The 20,438-nt window shown below is 51.1% G+C and overlaps 1 protein-coding gene across 32 annotated transcripts in view; it reads right to left on the bottom strand.

Annotated features, from left to right (window-relative positions):
- Map4k4 (mitogen-activated protein kinase kinase kinase kinase 4) overlaps window positions 1-16,265 on the bottom strand; it is a 119,991-nt gene extending 103,726 nt beyond the window's left edge. For all 32 annotated transcript variants that reach the window (XM_021658355.2, XM_021658361.2, XM_060369918.1 and 29 more), the window contains exons 1-2: window positions 16,057-16,265; window positions 15,758-15,823 (exon numbers count right to left, since the gene is read on the bottom strand). In XM_021658355.2, the coding sequence (XP_021514030.1) occupies window positions 15,758-15,823; window positions 16,057-16,113 (123 nt within the window). In that variant the 5' untranslated portion in view covers window positions 16,114-16,265. The remainder of the gene's footprint in view (window positions 1-15,757; window positions 15,824-16,056) is intronic.
- Window positions 16,266-20,438: the final 4,173 nt, after the last annotated feature.

The following is a 20,438-nucleotide window of genomic DNA, read 5'->3' as shown; positions in this document are numbered from 1 at the left end:
CACACGCAGAAGGCTGAGAAAAGGTCTCCCAACAGCTCGTTACACAGTGAGTCTGATGCAAGAGAATGGGGGCTGGAGAAATGGCTCTGTGGTTACTTCAGCCCCACACCCAAAGCTCAGATCATGGTTCCCATAACAGGCTGGCATCAACCCTGCCTGAGCACTCGGGCTTCATGGCTTCCAGCCTAGGTGAGAAAACCCAAGTGCCTCAAAAGAACGGGCGGAGTGACAGAGGCACTGGACACCCCTCTGCTCCCCTCACACTAATGATGCTCCACCTTCCTAACGCTGCGACCCTTTGCACAGCTCCTCAGGCTGAGCTGACCCCAACCCTGAAGTCACTTTATGTTCCCCCATGGTGACCCCAACTATAAGGTCATTTCATGCTCCCCCACAGCCGAAGCTTTGCTGCTCTTAGGAATCAAAACATAAACAGCTGATATGCAGGATACCTGATTCCCAAGGGCTGCAAACCACTGCCTCGCTGCGTGCGCACCACACAGGCAAACAGTGACTTGTTTTTAAATGGAAGAAAGGAAAAGGCGGAGAAAGAAAGGGGAAGCTGGGTACCAAGCAATGAAAGGTAGCGAGTGATGCCTGCTGGCTGCAGGGACAACTCACTCCCTGCAAAGTTTCAGGCCCCGACTCCAGAAGAAACCAAAGCAAAGAGTAGGCTATTCCCTGAGCTAAGGAAATGAAAGATGTCAGGGTTAAATGGGAACCTAGAGACTGCCCAGACAGAAAGAGCCCCACGCTCTGACAGGGGCCTGCATGAATTCAGCCACGTACAAGTCAACACATGTACACAAGGAAACCACTAAGGCGGAGACAAAATATACGCCAGAGGAGTGGAGGGCAGAGCAGGAAACTGAGGGAGCACCAGAAAGATTCACCACTGCTCGTCCTACTAAAACTCAGAAAAGTGGGTCCTCAGAAGATCAGCTTTCTCGTATGTAACTGAACTGTCTCCCAGACAAACCTCAAGAATACTCACAGGAATGAAAAAAAAAAAAAAAACAGCAGGAAAACACAGTAAAATTCACAGCAAATGGCATCCACTGAGATCAATACACTGGGAATCATAACCCATAAGAGAGCAAAAAGGCTACAAAATTGTCAGCCTAGAATTAGACAACATTATTACCACAAACAGTATAGCTATTCCTTATACTGAAAAATTAGAGAAAATGTAAAGCCTGGGAAAATGTTTGTACTTTGTATTAAAAGATCCAAAATCCTTGAGATAAAAAATATATGCTAATGTCTAAGATTTTATTATATACATTATATACACAAGTGTGTGTGTGTGTGTGTGTGTGTGTGTGTGTGTGGTACATGGCATTACTAGCAAGGTAGACCCATGGGGATAAAAAGTCAAGTAATGCAGCAGAGAAGCAGAGCTCCGTGGCCCAAAGGCACACACTGCCCTTGCAGTGGACCCAGGTTCGACTCCCAGCACTCACATTACACAGCTTCACTACACAGCACCTGTAAGCCCAACTCCAGGGGACCCAATGCCTATGGCCTCTGTGCACATATCCACATACACAAACACAAAATAAGTCGGGGACAGGGGGAGGGTGAACATGAAGCCAGAGCAGCAGTGACTAGCCCAGATGAAGCCCTGAGTCTGGGAGGACAACAGGGGAGTGAGGAGAGAGGGAAGAAGGGAAGGAGGGAAGGAGGGATGGAGGGAAGGAGAGGGGGAGAAGAAGAGAAGGAGGGAGGGAGAGAAAAGGGAGGGAGGAAAGAAGGGAGGGAGGGAACTGGGAACCAGACCCAGGGCTAACAGACATCACAGGACTCCCAAGCCTAGGACCCAGAAGGGGAAACAGACAAATATGTTTGCTAAAACCAGCAAATCCACAGACAAATCCACAAATACAAGAAGCATAGAAGCACACACGTGTGTACAAGCGCATAATCAAAATGCTTCAAAGCAACAATAAAAAGAACGTTTTAAAGGCAGCCAGAGATGAATAACATTTATAAACAAAGGAAAAAGTAAGGATTTGTAAATTCAAATAAGAGGCAGAAATGGAAATGAAAACACAGTAACTCTAACATCTGAAAGGAAAATGTATGAACCTAGAATGCTATATCCAACAAAATATCCTTCAGAAATCAAGAGTGAATGCTTTCAAATATGCAAAGATGAAAGAATTTAACATCAGCCAGCTCACACTGAAAGTGTAATGATAATAATAATAATCAACTAAGGAAAATCCTCAGATACAAGAAAATGATACCAAAAATAAGTACAGGTATAATAAATAAAAACTGGCAAGTACCAGACAGAGTAATCACTCATATGCCACAACGAGTAAGAATGGCCGCCATAGGTCCATACATTTGTTTACCCATCAGGGAGTGGCAATTCTTAGAAAGAATAGGAGGTATGGCCCTGTTGGACAAATTACGTCACTGGGGGTGGCTTTGAGGTTTAGAAGTCCAAGTCAGGCCCAGTGTCACAGTGTCTCTTCACAGCAACAGACACTGACCATGGTAGAAGCTGGTACCAGGGAGCTGTGCCAGGCCTGACCATGCTGATTGGTGGAACGTGGATTTTGGATTAGGAGAGCTTCCCGCTGGGTGTAATGGGTTGTCCATGTAGAAGCATGAAAGACAGTGGTCCTGAGGGGTGTGGACTGTGGAATGAGCCCAGCTCAAAAGATTTCAGAGAAAAGAATATTAGTAAGAGGCCTAGAGACCATTCTGGCAATTTTTTTGGCAAAGAATGAGGCTGGGGGTTTTTTGCCTTTGTCCAAAATTCTGCCTAAGGCTATGCTGATTTTTGGATTAATGGCATTGGCAGAGGAGATTTCAAGACAGCCTAGTACTGACCCTGTCCTATGGTTATTAGTCTTCTGTGGATCTATAACGAAAACAAGGAAAAATACAAAACATTCAATTTGGGGAGAAAAGAAGCACCAGGATACGCGATGGAGCTAAGTCCTGCACTCAAGGAGATAAAAAGTCAAGGAGAAGAAAAGTCTGATGCTAAATGGAATAAGGGGAGCAGTAGGCAATGGCTACCCAGCTAAGCTTCCACCTTGTGGGAAGGAATTAAAGAAAACCTTCACGTCTTGCTTTGGTCCAGGTTTCCTCACCACGCTCCCTCTCCTCTCTTGCGGAATGATAATGTAGATCCTGGGCCTCTGTATGTTGGAAGTATGTGATCTGCTTTTTAACGATAACTTTACAGGGAGTTACAGTTAAGAGACTGCCTTGAGTCTCCGAAGAGACTCTGAAGTTGGACTTTTAAACAGTGTTGAGACTGTGATAGAGTATGCAGACTCTCAAAGCTGGATTGAATGCATTTTTGCATTCCGATATGGCTACAAGCCTGTGGGGGCCTGAGCGTGGAATGTGGTGGTTTGAGTAAGAATGGCAGCCCCCAGGGGCTCAGATCTGAACCCTCAGTCAGCAGGAAGTGGCATGGCTTAGAAGGATTAGGAGGAGTGCCCTTGTTGGTGGGTGTGGCCTTGCTGGAGAAAGTACATCATTGAGGGTGGGCCTTGAGGCTTCCAAAGCCCAAGCCAGGACAGGCCCAGTGTCTCTCTCTTCCTGCTGCCTGCCGACCCAGACATAGAACTCTCAGCTGCCATGTCTGCCCGTGCAGCACAGTGCTCCCTGCACAGTGCTCCCAACCACAATGATAATGGACTGACCTCCGAAAACGTACGCCAGCCTCAACTAAATGCTTTCCTGTATAAGAAACGCCATGGTCATGGTGTCCCTCCACAGCAACAGAACACTGACCAAGACAGCCAGGTGGCGGCCAATGCTGTCAGGTTGACAGGACCTAGAAACAGCTAGGAGACAAGCCCGAGGCACCTCTTTGAGGGACTGCCCGCATCAGGTGAACCGAGATGGGAAGAGCCACCCAGGATCTCCATTCCACAGACAGACAGGAACGCAAGGGGAGGCCAGCTGAGCAAAGACAAATGGCTGTCTGCTTCCGACCATATGACCAGACCGGACCCTTCCGCCACCCTGTCTTGTTGAGTAAACCCTCCCTCCTTCACCTCTGCTTTGGAACAAGCAACTAATACAGGTCAGATGGACAGGACTGGAAAACCTCTCACTTTTGTAACACACGGCACTTGAACACAGACTGTAAGTCGAAAATGCACACTAAAAGCCAGGCGTGGTGGCACACACCTTTATTCCCAGCACTTGGGAGGCACAGGCAGGAGAACCTGTGAGTTGGAGGCCAGCCTGGTCTACAACGGGAACCCCAATCTCAACAAATAAACTTAAAAAGTAATGTACTACAAATTCTAAAACAACCTATAAAATAACAAATTTATAGCTATTAACCCTGCAAAAAAAAAGGAATATAAAAAAAAGAGTCCCAAAGACAAAGAAAATTAAAGAAATACAGTTCTTACATACAGAATCAGAAGAAAGCAAAACAAACAAACAAAAAAACCTTCATGAAATTTAACATTAACTTAAATCACTGATTTCACGTAGCAGTAAGTAAGCAACTGAAAATATTTTCAGCTAGTTGAAAAACTAGTGAAAACGTAACTAATTCAACCTTGGGCGTTGGTAGCCAACAATTTCCAAATAAACCAAAGGAATCTCATACTTTGAAAGCTCCCATTAAGCTGCACAGTCCTTTTCTGGCGAGGGCAGGAAAAGGCTAGAAATCGTGTCTCCACCTTGTGGGGCTACCAGCCAGCTCAGCAGGGGCGGGCTGCCCACTCCGGAGAACCCGAATCCGACCACTGGGACCAAGGTGGGAAAGAACCAACCCCACTCCGCTGCCCTCCACTCACACCCAACACACATGTGCGGATGTGTGCACACACACAAATTAATCTAAAATTAAAGTAGGAATACAATTCATATTTTTTTCAAAATCCAACAAAGCCATCTTAGCTCAGAAAAATAAAATTCTTATCTATGTTATCAAAAAGCAAAAAGTTATAGACCATATGTAAAACGACGCCCTGCCTACTGACAGCCGTGTTCACTTACACACACGCTAACCTTACACAACTGGAGCATGAGACAGCACAAGGGCGACACTTCTCATAACGGAACCGCGTCACCAAGTGACCCACAGCTAACTGCACACGGCAGCTCAGAAAGAAATGCCAAGTTCACCTTTCAATCGCTTTCTTCTCTAACCAAAACCACAGAAACTCCTAGTGAAATGTCCTCCAGGGGTCCCTCTCGCTGCAATTGTCTTCCAGGGGTCCCTCTCGGCTGCAATGGTCTTCCAGAGCTCCCCTCTCCTACTCTGAGACCACAGCGCTGTCTCCTCTCTGGGCACCCAGGGCACACATGGCCTCCTTCCGTCTCCACTCTAAGCATCCACTCAGATACTCTGAGTACATCTGGGCCTAACGAGACCCTACCTCTGAAGAGATGGCCGTGTAGGCTGCCAGTGGACAGACTGACACAGGAGATGCAAAGCAACCAAGCTGGAGGCAAGGCCCCACGCCCCAGGCAGCTCCAGGCACACAGAGACAGCCAATCACCACTCTCTCCCTCCATTCAGGCCGCAGACCTGGAGTTAAACACAAGTCACGGGCTCAGTGGCTTCGTCTACACCTAGGGACTAGTCACTTCTCCTCGCTACTCCTCACTAACCTATGCCTCCTGCAAAGACTCTCTGCTGTGGACCGCGCAGCATCGAGCTAACAAACCCAGTTTTGTTAATTTCATGTACCCTCACAGCCCCTGACGTGTTCTACCCGTCACACCACTCTCACGCTGCTCATTTTCCACCCAACACTGGGGCTTACGCACTGCACAGAGGCACTACTGACCTTCTTGTTCCCTGTTAACAGGTGCCTGGCACAGATCAGACACACATTAAGCATTTCGGCAATCAATAAGAGAGCAAACCCAGCTGATGAGGCTCGAAGCACTGTGGACAGCGAAGCGAACAGTAAATATCAGGCCCTTAAATCACTGGGAAGAGCTGGGCATCCATAATTTTTTCCTGAGACCCAAAGGAGAGACAAGCAAGGGGGGACAGAAAGGTGCACCCACAGCCTTGGTGGGCTGGCCTGCTACACACACAAGGTTGTGTGACTCCTGAAGGCACATCCTCAGCCACTATCAGTACCTCACACTCAGGTCTCACACTCAGGGTCTCACAGGGAATCCCTAACAGAAAGTCTGTCCCTTGACACACAGTCAGCAACCATTAAAAAAAAGTCAGGAGTGTCCAAAATGTATGCAGTTATAACACTTATTAAGAGCTGAGCTAAATAAATGCCTCAAGCATCTTTACATATATGTATATGCAAATATACATATATACATATATTACATATTTATATAAGTATTTTATATATGTATATGTGTGTATATATATACATATACCCACAAAGTTGGGCAAGTTGGCACATGCCTATAATCCCAACATGCAGGAGGATGAGTTCAAAACCAGTCAGCGTGACTTCGCAAGACTGTGTCTCACAGCACTACCCCACCCCCGAAACATCCTGAAGACACTTCTGAAGCAAATTCAGATGAGTAAGATCACCCTTCACACATAACAGAGAAAATCACTTATTTCACTTGAAGTACACTTTTCTGTCCGAGCAACACAGATTTTAAAGCATGCACACAAATGCTACAGGTGGTGCAAAGGAGTGGGGTCTCTCCTGCCACCAGTGTGATGCCAAGGCGGGCTTCAGGTCCTCCAGGCCTGCTCCCCTTGCCTCTGAACCAGGCCCTGCTGGGTCACCAGCTCCTACTCAGATAAAGGGAAGCCCCAGTCTTCAGCCTCACGGCACTGGCTGACTCTATAAAGTTAAATCCAAAACACAGAGAGGAAGAAGAGGGTGGTTTCTGCTGTTAGGAATTCGGTGATGGTAAACTGCCTCTAAAGCTCCAGAACATGAGTGAACCTCACAGCAAGAGCCAGGAAGGCAAAGATTTAGGGAAGTGCACCTTTCAAATGCTTCCCCCGTCCAGAGCTGTGTGAGAAGAATCACAAGCCAGGCACTGGCAGGCAGGACAGCCAGCCGGGTGTCTGGTTAACCTGATGGAGGAAAGACAGGCGGGCAGACGGCTGCTTCCCTGCCTCTGGCCTGCAGGCCGTTCCGGCAGACTCTGCCGAGCCAGAGGGAGATGCCGGCAGACACAACTTCTAGAGGCCTCTCACTGGAGACAACCGCAGTGTCGGTAAACCGCTCAACAGCTAGGCACACGGAAGGCACAGCCACACAGTGGAGAAGTATGAACTGTTAGTGAGAGAAGCCGCCAGGCTGCCACAGCAGTTGACTCTCAAAAACAGGAAGTCGATGTGATCACATGCTGCACTTAAAAATAAAATTTACACCAGAAGAACCATCAGGGCCTGCCTGGCGCTGTGTGTCAGAATGGGGGTAACTCTAAGTGATACTCGGAGCTCACGCAGATGGCCTCAGTCCTGGCACTGCTGTGGGGAAGGCCGGCAGCTCTGGAAATGTATCCGCATGGCCGGAATGTAAGCTTCCACAGGGCGCGTTCCATGGTCAGAAGAGAAGCCTCTAAACACCTTCAGAAGCAGGCTGCAAACGCCTCATCGTCTTGAGAGCTGCTGCAAGCAGCCCAGGGCACTCCACAGCGTCTGCAGACATCTTCCTCTTCCTCGTCATCACCTCCCGGGCTGCACAGCTAAGTCAGCTCAGGGACCCGCACAGGCACTGCCGCCTCCCCCAATGCGGTTTCTGCCACTCCTGTGCCGGTAAACAGACACGGAGCAGAGCCAAGAGTCTGAAAACACAGACACAGCTGTGGCTGACCGTGGCACACTGACCCCATGCACCCTGAGCTCCAACACCACAGAAGGGGAGCCACAGAATGAAGGGAGACGGAGAGAGACCGATCATCGCTACCAACTTCTGAAAACCAGAAGGCGACAGAGCAGTTACTGCCTCACTGGGAGGAACAGTTATAAGCCAAGTGCCAGGAAGGGCACTAAAGCAGCCCAGGCGGTTGGCCCCCCAGAGTCCAGAGGACACCTGCACAGGAAAGCAAGTGGTTCCAGGTGGTTCCAGGCTGGAATGGAGAGTTTATCTCAGCCTGCAGCTCTTTCTTCACCTCCCACCACTATCCCCATCACTCCATGCCAGGCCAGCTCACAGGGCTAGTCCCTAGAGGGAGCATGCAGCAGTCACGGCTAGAAAAGATAAGGTCAGAGCCTGTAGTGACTGACAACTTCCGTCCTGGAAGCCCCGGAGGATGCTGTTGGCTTCAGACCCAGACCAGAGGCCAAGGTGCCCAACCAACTAACCAAGGCAGGTCTGGCTTCCAGGTTCTCCTAGCAGCCCCCAGCCCCTACCTCACAGGGCGTGGCCAAGGGAGGGGCGGGACCTCCTCTCTCCACAGGGGCTCTTCAGGAAGTAATCCACACATTTTGGTTCCTTTTTTACTGAGTTCTAGCTCTCTTGCTCTCTTGCCCTCTCTCTTTCTCCCTCCCTTCCTCCCTTCCCTGACCCTCCCCTCCCTCTCTCTCTCTCTCTTTCTCTTTCTCCCTCTCTCTCTGTCAGCATGCACACTTTCTCTGTGTCCCAAAAGAATGCTTATCGGATATTATGAGCATAATGAAATATTAAGGCAGAGAAGGCAGCCATAAGAAACAGAATGCTGCATGGCGCGGTGGGATACCAAGTCTCGGGCCAGCCTGCTCTGCCCAGCTCTGCGACAGCTCCCGGATGGGAAAGTTGAAAGCTATACATTATCTGAAACAATTACTTATATGTATTCATCATTAGGAAAAATGGCTGTGAGAGGTTGAACTTTACCAGGTGCTTGGCTTATAGGGTCTGTGAGCAGAAAAGTAATGATGAGACACTGAGAACTTAGCATAAAAAAAGGCAAAACAATGTCAAAAGGGTGTTGTTTAAAAAAGAAAATATCATATTCCAGTTGGCTCACAGACAGATAATATTTACGCAGTCATGAAGATATAAGTAACTACCATTTCAGCCCCCAAATTTGCCAGAATCACTTACGGGCGGAGCTGATAGAGAAGCTAAGTGCTCGGCTGCTCTTGAACTACACAGCTCAGCAGCAGCAGCTACGGCCAATGCCGATAGGTAAAACCAGTGAACGGGGAAAGGTGGGTGGGCTATCTCCCTGCCACAGGACAGGGACACGGCAGTAACCACCAAACGAGCAGCACTGAAAGGTGACGCCTCTGAAGGCAGACTCCTGCCATGCTCTGAAACACGCATCTAAGAGTTGGTTCAGCTCCCAGCCACACACACCTGTAACCTCCAACATCTTAAGGGCCTTACCATCAAACAAGAGGGCAATTTTTAAGTTATAATCCACAGGCGCAGTTCTTTTAATTATTTAGACGTGATAGGGTAACTTGCCAATATGTAGCCGTTTTTGAGACACAATGCCAGAGATCAGAGATAGTTGGCAGCGAGCACAAAGCTGGGAGCACAGGTTCCTTGGCTTGGCTTCCCAACGGTGGAAAGTCAACTGGTCTACCCAGTGAGTTCCAAACTGGCCACAGGCTACACAGTGAGGAGCTCTCAGAGCAGCGAGCAGCTGTTTCCATGTGTCTGAATGCAGGTGCATCGGGAAGGACCCGGGAGCAATGCACAGAAGCCTGCTTTTATCTCTACCTCCCCCTCCTCTTCCTCCACCACCACCCTGTCTTTCCTGTGCTCACTGAAGCAGTATCCACCACCAAACCCTGGCCCGAACAGTGTACTAACACACAAGAAGCCCTATGCAGGAAATAGTACAGTGGGTACAAAAACAAAACAAAACAAAACAAAACAAAACAAAAAAAAAACACTGCGCATTTTTCCTTTTGCTCCCCAATTTAGTTCTAAGCATCTCAGAGCCGTCTAGAAAACACGCCAACATCTCAGCCTCTTACATGAAAGTCCTTGAGGCACCGGCATCTGCAGCTCTGACAGTCTCACAACAGAAGACAAGCAGGAGTGTAAAACTAGAAACCCCAAAGACATTTCTGGCCACTGGTGGTAAGCATAGTTAGTTCCGTGCCCCTCTTCAGTCCCCTCCTCGCCCTCTTTCCCAACGTTGATTCAATCCTGTGCTCTCCTACTGGCAAAGCAAACTAGTTAGCAAGCCAGTCTTCCAGTCAGAGGGTTCTCAGGAACCCTCACCCTGACGGTAAAGAAGTCCTGGGAAGAACTGACCACTCCAGTAAGAAACCAAACACTGAAAAAGCTACTTCAATTCTCAAAGCAACTATCTGAAAATACTCTGCATAACACTAGGTAGATACCTACCCTGTGAGAGAGACCCTGTAAACACTAATTCAAATCCTTAAAACCATCACACTCTCAAGCCAGGACCTGAGAAGTCACTGTGCACTTTCTCTACCGTGCGTAAAATCCCTTCATCAAAGCCAGAGAACAGACGTGCCGGCTGGACCTGACTGCTGGCCACATGATACAGTCACCTCTCACAACTGTGTCTCAGCACCTTGACTTCCTCTACCTAAACAGGGACATTTCTGAAATTATGTACATATCCTACTGCTACCTGCTGTTTTTTTGTTGCTGTTTTTTTAATGCCTGGAATAAATGTTGGGAAAAGGAAAACAATGGTAATACAGGGCATCGTGAACTTAATACAACAGAGAGAAATGAGAAGGGTCTGCGGCTCCGAGCGTGGGCAGTGATTGGCTGACACAGCCACTCAGGCCAGTGGGCAAAGAAACAAACACACTACCACATGCAAGCCCACATGTCAAGGCACTCCCTCGGAGGCACTCGACCGCAATGGTCGTGGCTCTCCAGGGACGAGGCTCCCTGGAGAAGCATTCTTTAGCATAGCCTGTCTTTCCTGGATAACCATTCTTTAGCATAGCATGCCTTTCCATTGACACAATACTCCAAAAGGAGGAGACTTCTGTTCTGTTGTTCTTCCAGGCTCAATCTGTGAACACATACACTGCGATCAAAAAGACACAGATAATGTCTTCGGATTGGGCTAATACAAAGACATGCACACATCTCCAATTCTGGCTAAGGAAAAAAGCACAAGACAAGGACTGTTCAAATGAGCACAGACTTAGGAGTGTTTGAGAAAGCATCAAGGCCCCAAGCGCAGCTCTGACATTCCTGCTTTTGGGAAACAGCCTGTAGAAACTTGGGGCTGCGGGTCTTTAAGAGCTGCGCAGCAATACTTGTTCAACAGGCTGGCTTCCTCCGTCTCACCCACATGCAGGATCCTTCCAGCATGAAGGGAGCCCAAGCCTCAGAACAAGCCTCAACATGCCAGGGCTCCAGGTCAGCTGACACACTGCTCCTCACGGAACATCCAGCTCAGAATCCTCACTGCCCACAGGAAGGCTCCTCCCACCTCTGCTAGCCAGACACCTCCTCTGGCCCTTCATCCCAGAGCAGCCATCAGACCGGCCCGTAGCACTCCTACCCAGCCCACCCAAGTTCCACCGCATCCAGAGGAAGGAGCTCCAACTCCAAAGGGAGAGCAAATCCTACACCTGTGCGTGCGCCCCCACGTCAAGTATCTCCCAGGTTAAAAGTAGAGAAAGAAATTCCAAGTATCTGCCGCAACCTTGCCTCCTTCCTCTTTACCATCACCACCATTACCCTGCCCAGACCTTCACCACCCTTCTCCGAACTAATGTCCTAGGCCAGTGGTTCTCAGCCTTCCCAATGCTGCAACTTTTTATGGGTGACCCCAACCATAAAATTACTTTTGTTGCTACTTCATAACCTGTAATTTTGCTACTGTTATGAATCATAGTGTAAATATCTGTGCCTTCCAATGGTCTCAGGTGACCCCTGTGAAAGGGTGCTTTGACCCCCAAGGGGCCTCTGTCCTAGGCCAAACATCCCACCTGTTCTTCCCACAATATCACCTCAAGTTCCCACTCCCAGGGATCCCAAGCCCAACAAAACCTTCCAACGCTCCTCAGCTTACTCAGCGCAACTCCAGCCGCAAAAATGCCTTCCTGGTACTGCCGTTCCCCTAGTCTTGCCGTTCTAATGGTCACTCTTGGTCCTTCATCCCTCCATACCCTCATCCTTCTCTGCCTTTCTCACAGAACTGAAGGGGCAGTGGCAGCAAAGGCACAGCGCTCAGTGTTAGCTGCTCTTACATGAAGGTCTCTGGGCCTACACTGGCCCCTGCTTACCCCCAGTTTACACGACACTTCTCCAAAGACAGCAAAATAGCGCAGATCTGTTCCATTCTCCATAACTACCTCCTGAGTCCACCCAGATTTCAGAAACTCCGCCCATAAATCCTCAAACATTCAAAGGAAAAAATAAAACCCAAAGTAACCTGGAAGTAGGTTTTTGCCGCTCTTAGTCCTCCCTAGCATTGCTGTCCGCAGTGATGAAAACAATTTCAATTCACCACTTACTCATCCTGGGCAACCAGGAAGCAGGGAGCTGACCGCTGCCGCAGACACCTCTCACACACAGTGTTCTGAACACAGCCTCGTAGACAGAACTCCACAGTCTGTTTCCAGGGATAGGACTGAGGCCCAGCTCACAGGAGGCAACACTTGTCAATCAACATGGGAAACACCCCAAAACTTAGTGTTCTAAGCTTTATAGTATCCTTCAGGCACCTAAGGCTAGAAATAAATTTCTCTGAAGAATATACATTGTCTTTCAGTTCACTTTTCTATACTCCACCTTTTGTGGGGGTGAAGGGTAATGTGAGATTCAAGGGTGAGCATTGTGTATCTGGGTGCCCACGCCTGGCCTCACCACCCAGAGGCCACAGGAGACGCCGCTCCGTCACCCCTGCCCTATCCCTCCAGATCCAATCAACCTGGAGCTAGGCTATAGGCCAAGTTCCAGTGGTCCTCCTGCCTCCAGCCTCACAGAACAGATACAGCTAATCCGGCTTCTTTTGCGGGTGCTGGGGATTTGAACCCACGTCCTGATGCTGGTTAACACAGCAAACACTCTTAGCTGCTGGGCCACTCGCCAGCACCTCAGGAGATGCGGTTCAGCCACAGCAGCCTAGTCCTGTCAGAAAGATTACAAAAGCCAGAATGCAGCCTCAGAAAGTTATCTTCCCAGAAACCTCCCTTTCATTTCTGCTCCCCCCACCTAAATCAGCCACCTTCTGATTCCTGTCAGCCAGGGGGACGCGGTGACCCTCTGTAAACACAGCACGGGGGAGGAGGAAAAGGGGACCCAGGACAGGCGACGAGCCGATCCCACCACAATGCACAGGCAGAAAGCACTCAAGGACGCCACCCAGCACCGTCACACTTGGGCCTCCATATTCACGCGCACCAACACGCATGCACACCTGCATACATACCCATACATGGGCACACACCACACACACACCCACATACATTCACATGAGAAACAGAAAATACAACACGGAAATAAATTAGGACCCTAGGACGGCCAGTTCACACTTTACCTGAAAATGTTCTTAAAATTTGTCTTCATGAATTGTTAACAAATTCCACTATTAACAACCTAATCCCAAAACCACCCCATGCCAACCAATAAAACTGCTAACTAAACCTTCCTGCACGGCAGTATCAGGTCCTGAAAGCAAACGTCCAAAAGAAAAGGGAAACAGATGCCAGTTCCAGGAGAGTCGAGTCCTGGTGCCTAGTCATAATCTTCCGCTTGAGACATGTATGGAAGCAGGCGGGGCGCAGGAAAAACCTGACACGTGTCTGAGTGTGGGGCCACACTGTGATAATGCTCAAAAGATCGTTAAAATGAAACCCGGACTGCTTACCGATTAAATTATACCACAGGAAGAACATAGATGACAGAAAAATGAAGGTGGGCTCTTAACGGAGCTCTAAAACCTCTGCGTGCATGATTGTAAACCTCCTTACAGATGGGGAGACAGGAGACTGCCTGTGAGTAAAGCCGTAAGCTCTGCTTTGTAATCGGTCACAGGCAACTTTTACGCGGAAACCCTAACAGATTTGCACAGGGCCCTTTTCAACCTCAGGGGTATAGTTAGTGCATCCTAAACACTCCCCAAAAGCAGTGATTTGCACATCTACCTCACAAGCCTGGAGGGAGTAGGGCGGGGCAAAAGAATAGGGGAAACAACAAAGCACACGCCCAAAGTGACAGCGCAGAAGGCCCACCGCTCAGAACCGGGTAAATCCCAGCTGGCCTCACTACCCAGCTTTCACGCTGACCGGGACACACAAACAATCCCACTACTGTGGAACCAGGTCAGAAACAGCTCTGGCTAACTCACTTGGAAAAGTCTACTCACCACTTAGGTTTGGCCAGAGAAACTAGGTTAGGGGAAAAAAAAGAAAACAGTGCTTAAACAAACAGGGGCGCAGGGAAGAATGTCTTTAAGCCAGTTACCAGCCACTCCGTGAGTTGCAACACAATCTTTTTTTCCAAAATTTTCCAAGGCCTTCCAAATGCAGTTGAGCCCAGCAGGCTGTTAACAGGGCTCCCTTTCAAATTCAAAAAGCTGGCCCCGGCCCCAACAGCTAACCAACAAAACATGCTAATTCACTTGAGATCACCCAATAACGCTGCCTCAAGTTCAGCCACAGGCCTGTCAATACCACCATCCAGGCCGCGGTGGGGGAAGGGGCAACAGGCAGAGGCCCAGGGAAGCAATGGGGGCACATAACCCCTATTCATGGAGCAGAAGGCGGACAATGGAACCCACACTTAACTTGGCCTCAGAAAACGTCTACAGCCGGCTTCCACCACCCCCATTTTTAGGGAAACAATGACAATTCTTCATGGTAAGCCACAAAGCCCTCCTTCAGAGGATAATTTTTCTCGTAGCTCAACCCTGACCCAGTCCTAACAAATAGAAAACTCCCCTAGCAAAGACGGTTCCAGAAAACGTCTGATGACAAGAACGAAATCAAGGAAGAGAATTTAAGAATGCAGAGGGGTTTTTTTGTTGTTGTTGTTGTTCTGTTTTGTTTTTCCACTTGGGAGCCTGCCCCTTCCAGAATATGCACTCAACAGAATGAACACCACAGTTAGTCACCCTGGGCGGCAGCTGCTCAGCAGTGTCCAGATTCCTCAGCCTCATCTGCAGCTGGGACAGGAGGATTCGATCAAGGAAAGACCCAGGGTGGTGGGGGTAGGCCTCCTCTCCGCCCCTCACTCCCGTCTCAGTTACACAGCTGTCACACAGGTTATTCCTGGAATTCACATTTTCTAATCCCCACACTGTAATTCCTGCTGCTCCCGAGGCCCAAACACACACACACACACACACACACACATACTCCTCTCGGCTTCCCCCGAAAACGCTGCCCACCAGAAGAGGGTAGGCTGGCCAGGGCGTTAAAAGCAGTGCCAGGTAACTCCACACTCCTCACGCTCAGTGCACTGGCACGCGCTCCTGAGGGCGATGACAATTTCCAAGCAGATCGAGGCAGCGGTCGAGTGTAATCACAGGCAAGGCCTGTCTCCTACACTGACTTTTAATTCACACAGGGATGCAAACGCACGGAGGCCGGACTGGGAGGAACGGGGAGGGGGCGGCGGGGGAGAAAAGGGGAGACCCTCTGCCCGCGTTCGGACCCAAAATTCCTCTTCTATTTTGCTGAAGCCGAGTGCATGCCTAACAGCGTAGCTTATTTCCTTTATCTCAAAGCCAGGAAATGAGGTCCTTTAAGGCCAGTCTGAGCACAGGCGAAGAAGAAAGAAAAACAAAAACCAGAAAACAAAAGGCAGGCGCAAGCCCTTTCCCAACTTTGGCCGGGCGGCCTGGCCTCCCGCGAGCAGCGCACCGTCACCCTTCCCCTCGGTCCCCAAGAAGTTTGTCCACGCCACGGGGAACAAAGGCGCCCCACACCGACCTTATAGACTTGTCCGTAGGTGCCATTTCCAACCACTTCCACCAGCTCGAAAATCCCAGCAGGGTCCTGGGGAGACAGGAGGGCGGGGGAGGTGAGCGCTGGAGAAAGGGGGACCCCAGACGGAGCCGCCAGGCGGGGCGCGGGCACGCGGGGCGGTGACAAAGGCTCGCCCTCCACCCGGTCCCCGCCGGCCCGCGCCCCACGCCCGCCCGCCCGCCCGGCAGACAAAGGCGCCGCCGCGCCCCGGGTGTCCGTGTCCCCCCCGCTCCCCGCGGAGCCCGGGGCGCGGCCGCGCTCACCCGCAGGGACGAGAGGTCGATGTCCACCAGGCTCTTGGCGGGGGAGTCGTTCGCCATCGTGCCCCGAGAGCGGCGGCCGCGGCCGGGGAGCTCCGCGGCGCCGGGGCTCGGGCCGCACGGGCAGGCCGCCGGCGCGTCCTCGGAGCGCGGGCGAGCGCGGGCGGGCGGGCCGCGGGGCTCACACCATGGCGCGCCGGCCGGCGGTGCGCCCCCACCCACGCCCCGGGCGTCCGGCCCCGGCGCCCCGCGCGCGCGCGCCTGCACCAGCGGCCCCGGAGCTGCGGCCGGAGAGTGCGGCGGGCGAGCGCGAGGCCGCGAGACAAAGCTGCCGCGGGGGGCGGGGGCGGGGGCGGGGCCGCGGGGCCGCGACCGGCGCCGCCGAGGAGGGGCGAGCGGCGCCCCCGCCCCCTCCCCGCCCCCTCCGCCGCCCGCCGCGGCCCGCGCCCGCCGCCTGAATATTCAGCAGGGGTGGGGCCCGAACAATGGCGGGGCGCTCGGCGGGATGGCGGCCCGGCCCGGGGTGGGGCCGGGGGCCCCCGGGGCCTTCCCGGAGGAGGCGCGGGGAGCCGGGAACGCCCCTGCCTCCGCCGACGGGGAACGCCGAGCGCCGCGCTGCCGTGGACAGGGTGTGCCCGGGCGGGCCGGCGAGCTGCGCGCGTCCCCACCCGGCCCTCCGCTCGGCCGCCCGCGGGTCCCGGAGACCCTCGCCTCGCCTCTGCCTGCAGGGTTTCCCTTCCCTTTCTCTCTTGCAGGCTCAGTTGGTGGCCTGGCTACGGCTGGAGGATCCGCGGAGCATCCTCCTGGGCCGCGCGGCCGAATCCCGAACAGCGCCTGTGATTGCTCGCCGTGCGCCGCGGGGTCGAAAGCCGGGGCGCTGCCCGGTACCCGCGGATCACCACGGGTCACCGAACAGGTTGCAAGCAAGTCAGCGAGGCGGTTTAACTAGTGCCTCGTCGAGTCATCTCTGTCACCCTCCGGGACCAGCCGGTAACGCGTTTAGTGGCTGCCTGTCACCTAAGGCCGGCGCCCCCGACAGGGCCCCAGAATGGCCAGGTAGTCTTGTAAAATCGCTGGTTCGGGGCCTGACGCCCACACGTAGGAGGCCTGGGATGGGCCTGACGGGTTAGCAGAGCTAAGCTTGGGCGCCCCCAAGATCAAAATGCAGTGTTTCCCAGCTGGGCTTCACGGCCCTGGGCCTCTGTTGTCACTAACAGTCCTGCAGCTCCCCACACACTCACGTTGCTCTGATGGCCTTCTTACAGCCTCGGAGAAAACCCCAAATTCCGAAAGTGTTGTGCCCAAGCCCTTAAGACCCTACCTGGAAAGGAGCGAGGATGCTCTCCAGGTGGGCCCATACCCAAGGCTCAGGTTGAGGTGTCCAGAGGATGTTTGCATCATTAGGCCTCTGTCAGACTCTTGTAAAGTTACATTGAAACTCCTGGTACCCATTTATTAAGAAACGCACGGCAACGAAAATGTTTATGGAGCTGTTGGAGCCTTTATTTTTGGCTGTGTCTTATTAGTTCTGAAGACAAGGTCTCACGCACCCTAGCCTGTCCTCGAACTCACTAGGTTAGCCGTCATATGGCCTTAAACTCCGGATTCTCCTGCCTGGGAGGATTAAACGGCGTTGGGTTCTACTCCAGCGCTTTAAAGTGGTTTACTCTTGATCAACAGCAGCGTTTTAAGTTGTCTCTGTGAGAAGGCTAACTCAGAGAAGCTCTCTCCGAAATCTCAGATCATGTGAATAATGCAGTGATGTACACCCAGCCTTTTACATATCTTACCTCATTGTCCTTCGCAGTAACCTTGAGGGGCGCTCTCACTTTCCTACTTTACGCGTCAGAAAGTGAAATCTGAAGAAGCACCTTACCCAGTGTGCAGCTGTGCTGGCTGTGCAGTGCGTTTCCCCCCTCCCCCCGCTCTCTCCAGACCCCGGACATCGAGGCCTGCCTCATACCGCTTCCTTCTAGTTCTGTGCATCCCTCAGAGCCACCACATCCTACTGTAGGCTCTCTCTGAGTCCCCACGCCCATCCTAAGAGGGATTGAGGAGCATCACCTCTGAGGCCATTGTTTTCCGCTTTCCAGGCGCTATCTCTTACTGAAAAGAGCTAGCCAGCGCCCAGGGTATCGGAAAGCTTCACAGTGTGTCCTCGGAGAACTCACGGCTGAGTAGTGGTCGTAGGAAAGTTGCATAAATGCCCATTACAGGGCACTGCCATCCTGGCCAGACAGGTAAAGCACTGAGCAGGTGGAGTCTGAGGGCAAAGCTGAACTGGGCTTGAACCCTCGCTCTATTATTTATCAATTGTGCAACCTTGCTCCCGTTGCATAACCTCTCGGCCTGTTTCCGCTTCAGTCTACCAGATAAAAGCAAGAGATAAGAAAGAAAAGAAGCCAGAGCTCAGGCCCGAGGAGTGAGGCCTGGTGAATAGACCTAAGAGGTCTGGGATGGTAGAGTCTCCACAGCTTGACAGCTGAAGGGATCTCAGAACGCAGCGTAGAGGCAGGAGGTAACTAGCGGCTTTCCTTGTGGCTCAGAACCGTGTTCACGCTTGCTGGCATGCTGCTTGGAGCAGAGGGAAAGATGGGGTTTGCTGGGTAAAGTGACCAAGTGTTTGCCTTAGGACACAAAGCCTTGTAAACAGAGCAGTTTCACATCTGCCACACATGAAAGGAGCACTGTGGGTAGAGGCCTCGAGGAAATGCACGTTTATCGCTTCCCAAACCACAGCAAAATACCTTGCAGTAGGTAGCGTTAGTAAGGGAGGCTTCTGTTGTGTTTTCCCTTCCGAGGCCTCCTTTACCTGAGGCCAACTCTAGTCTGAAAATGGAGAAATGTGGATACATTTCACAAGCTTAAACAGCCCATGACAGTATACAGTATATTGTTATAATTGTTTTACTTTATTATTGTTGTTTTTAATAAATCATTGTGTCCACATTAAAAATTAAATTTGAGCACAAGTGTGTATATGAAAATGCCACGTGTGCACGCACACGTGTGTGTGTGTGTGTGTGTGTGTGTGTGTGTGCCTGTATGTGTATATTGTCTCCATTTTCAGACATCCAGGCAGGATCTGGGAGCTGGTCCCTCAGTATGGACAGACTCCTACTTTCTTGCAGTTCTAGAGGCTCTGTGTCCAAGAGGAAGGTTTTAGACTGCTCGCTTTTTACCAAGGCTCCTCCTGTCTAGAAGGCGTCCACCCAGTTCCTGACTGAAAAAAAGAGAATGAGCTCTGTGCTGCCCTAGCCTGCTGGGACTCACCCTTCTTATTTTTGGCTTGTTTATGTTTGTGTGTGTGTGTGTGTTTGCCTGTGTGTCTGTCTGTGCACCACAGGAAGGAGCCAGAGAGGCCAGCAGAGCCCCTGGAATGAGAATCACAGGCCTCTTTGTGCCTGTAATCCACAGCTAATGTGGGTTTGGGGGGACCAAGCCCAGATGCTCAGCAAGAGCAACCAGCACCGTTAACCACCGAGGCAGCTCTTCCGCTCCTGACTTAGCCCACCTTCCTCGCTTTCCCAAGGACCCTGCCTCTCCTTACAGACCTGTGGCATGTGGAAATAGAGCACCGGCATATGAAAGGAGGGACAAGCCCTTGTCCTCATGTATCTGTGGTGGTTTAAATGAGGATGACCCCCAGACTCACTCATTGTGCTGTTGATTATTAATATTTAATATTGATTTATCTTTTCGTTATTGCTAAACCAGCTGTACACCAAATCACCACACAGAGACTAGGATTTGTTTTACTAACCTAGAGCACCGCACTGGGCAATAATTACCCCATCCTAAACCTCCAAGCCTGCATAGCTTCCTCCCATTCAGATCTCCCGCATTATACTTGTTTTTTAGTCATAGCTTAGGTCTGGTTCATCTCTCCTAGTGTTTTCAGGACCTCTCCTCTCGGGTCTCTCCTCCCATTCTCTTCTTTCTCCTCCCCTCTGGATCAGGATGTCCCACCCTATTCTCCCCATTGCACAGCACTGGTTGTTTTTATTAGTAACAGAACAAATTGTAGCAGGTTTACACAAACTTGAGACTTGTGATGTTTAGAATAGGCATCACAATGCAGTGTCAGGACTGAAACCGGAGAGTGGGGGAGAGAAATCATTATTTGAATGAACAAGAACATTATACCAACGTGCTTGGTTGATGGAACTGTTTGGGAAGGGTTAGAAGGTGTGGCCTTGTTGGAAGAAGGTGTCCAGAAAGGCAGACTTGAGGCTTCAGAAGCCCCATGCCGAGCCCAGTGCACTTCTCTGCTTCCTGCTTGTGAATCAGGATGTGAGCTCTGGACTGCTGTTTCAGTGCTGTTCCCGAGTCCTGCGGCCCTGGTGGTGATGAAACCTTAAGCCCCAAATAAACCTTTCCTTCTA

The sequence above is a fragment of the Meriones unguiculatus genome, chromosome 16, assembly GCF_030254825.1.
Source record: "Meriones unguiculatus strain TT.TT164.6M chromosome 16, Bangor_MerUng_6.1, whole genome shotgun sequence".
Taxonomy (NCBI): Eukaryota; Metazoa; Chordata; class Mammalia; order Rodentia; family Muridae; genus Meriones; species Meriones unguiculatus.
Note: the sequence above shows the minus strand (reverse complement) of the source record. Positions and strands in the feature narration are given on the sequence as shown.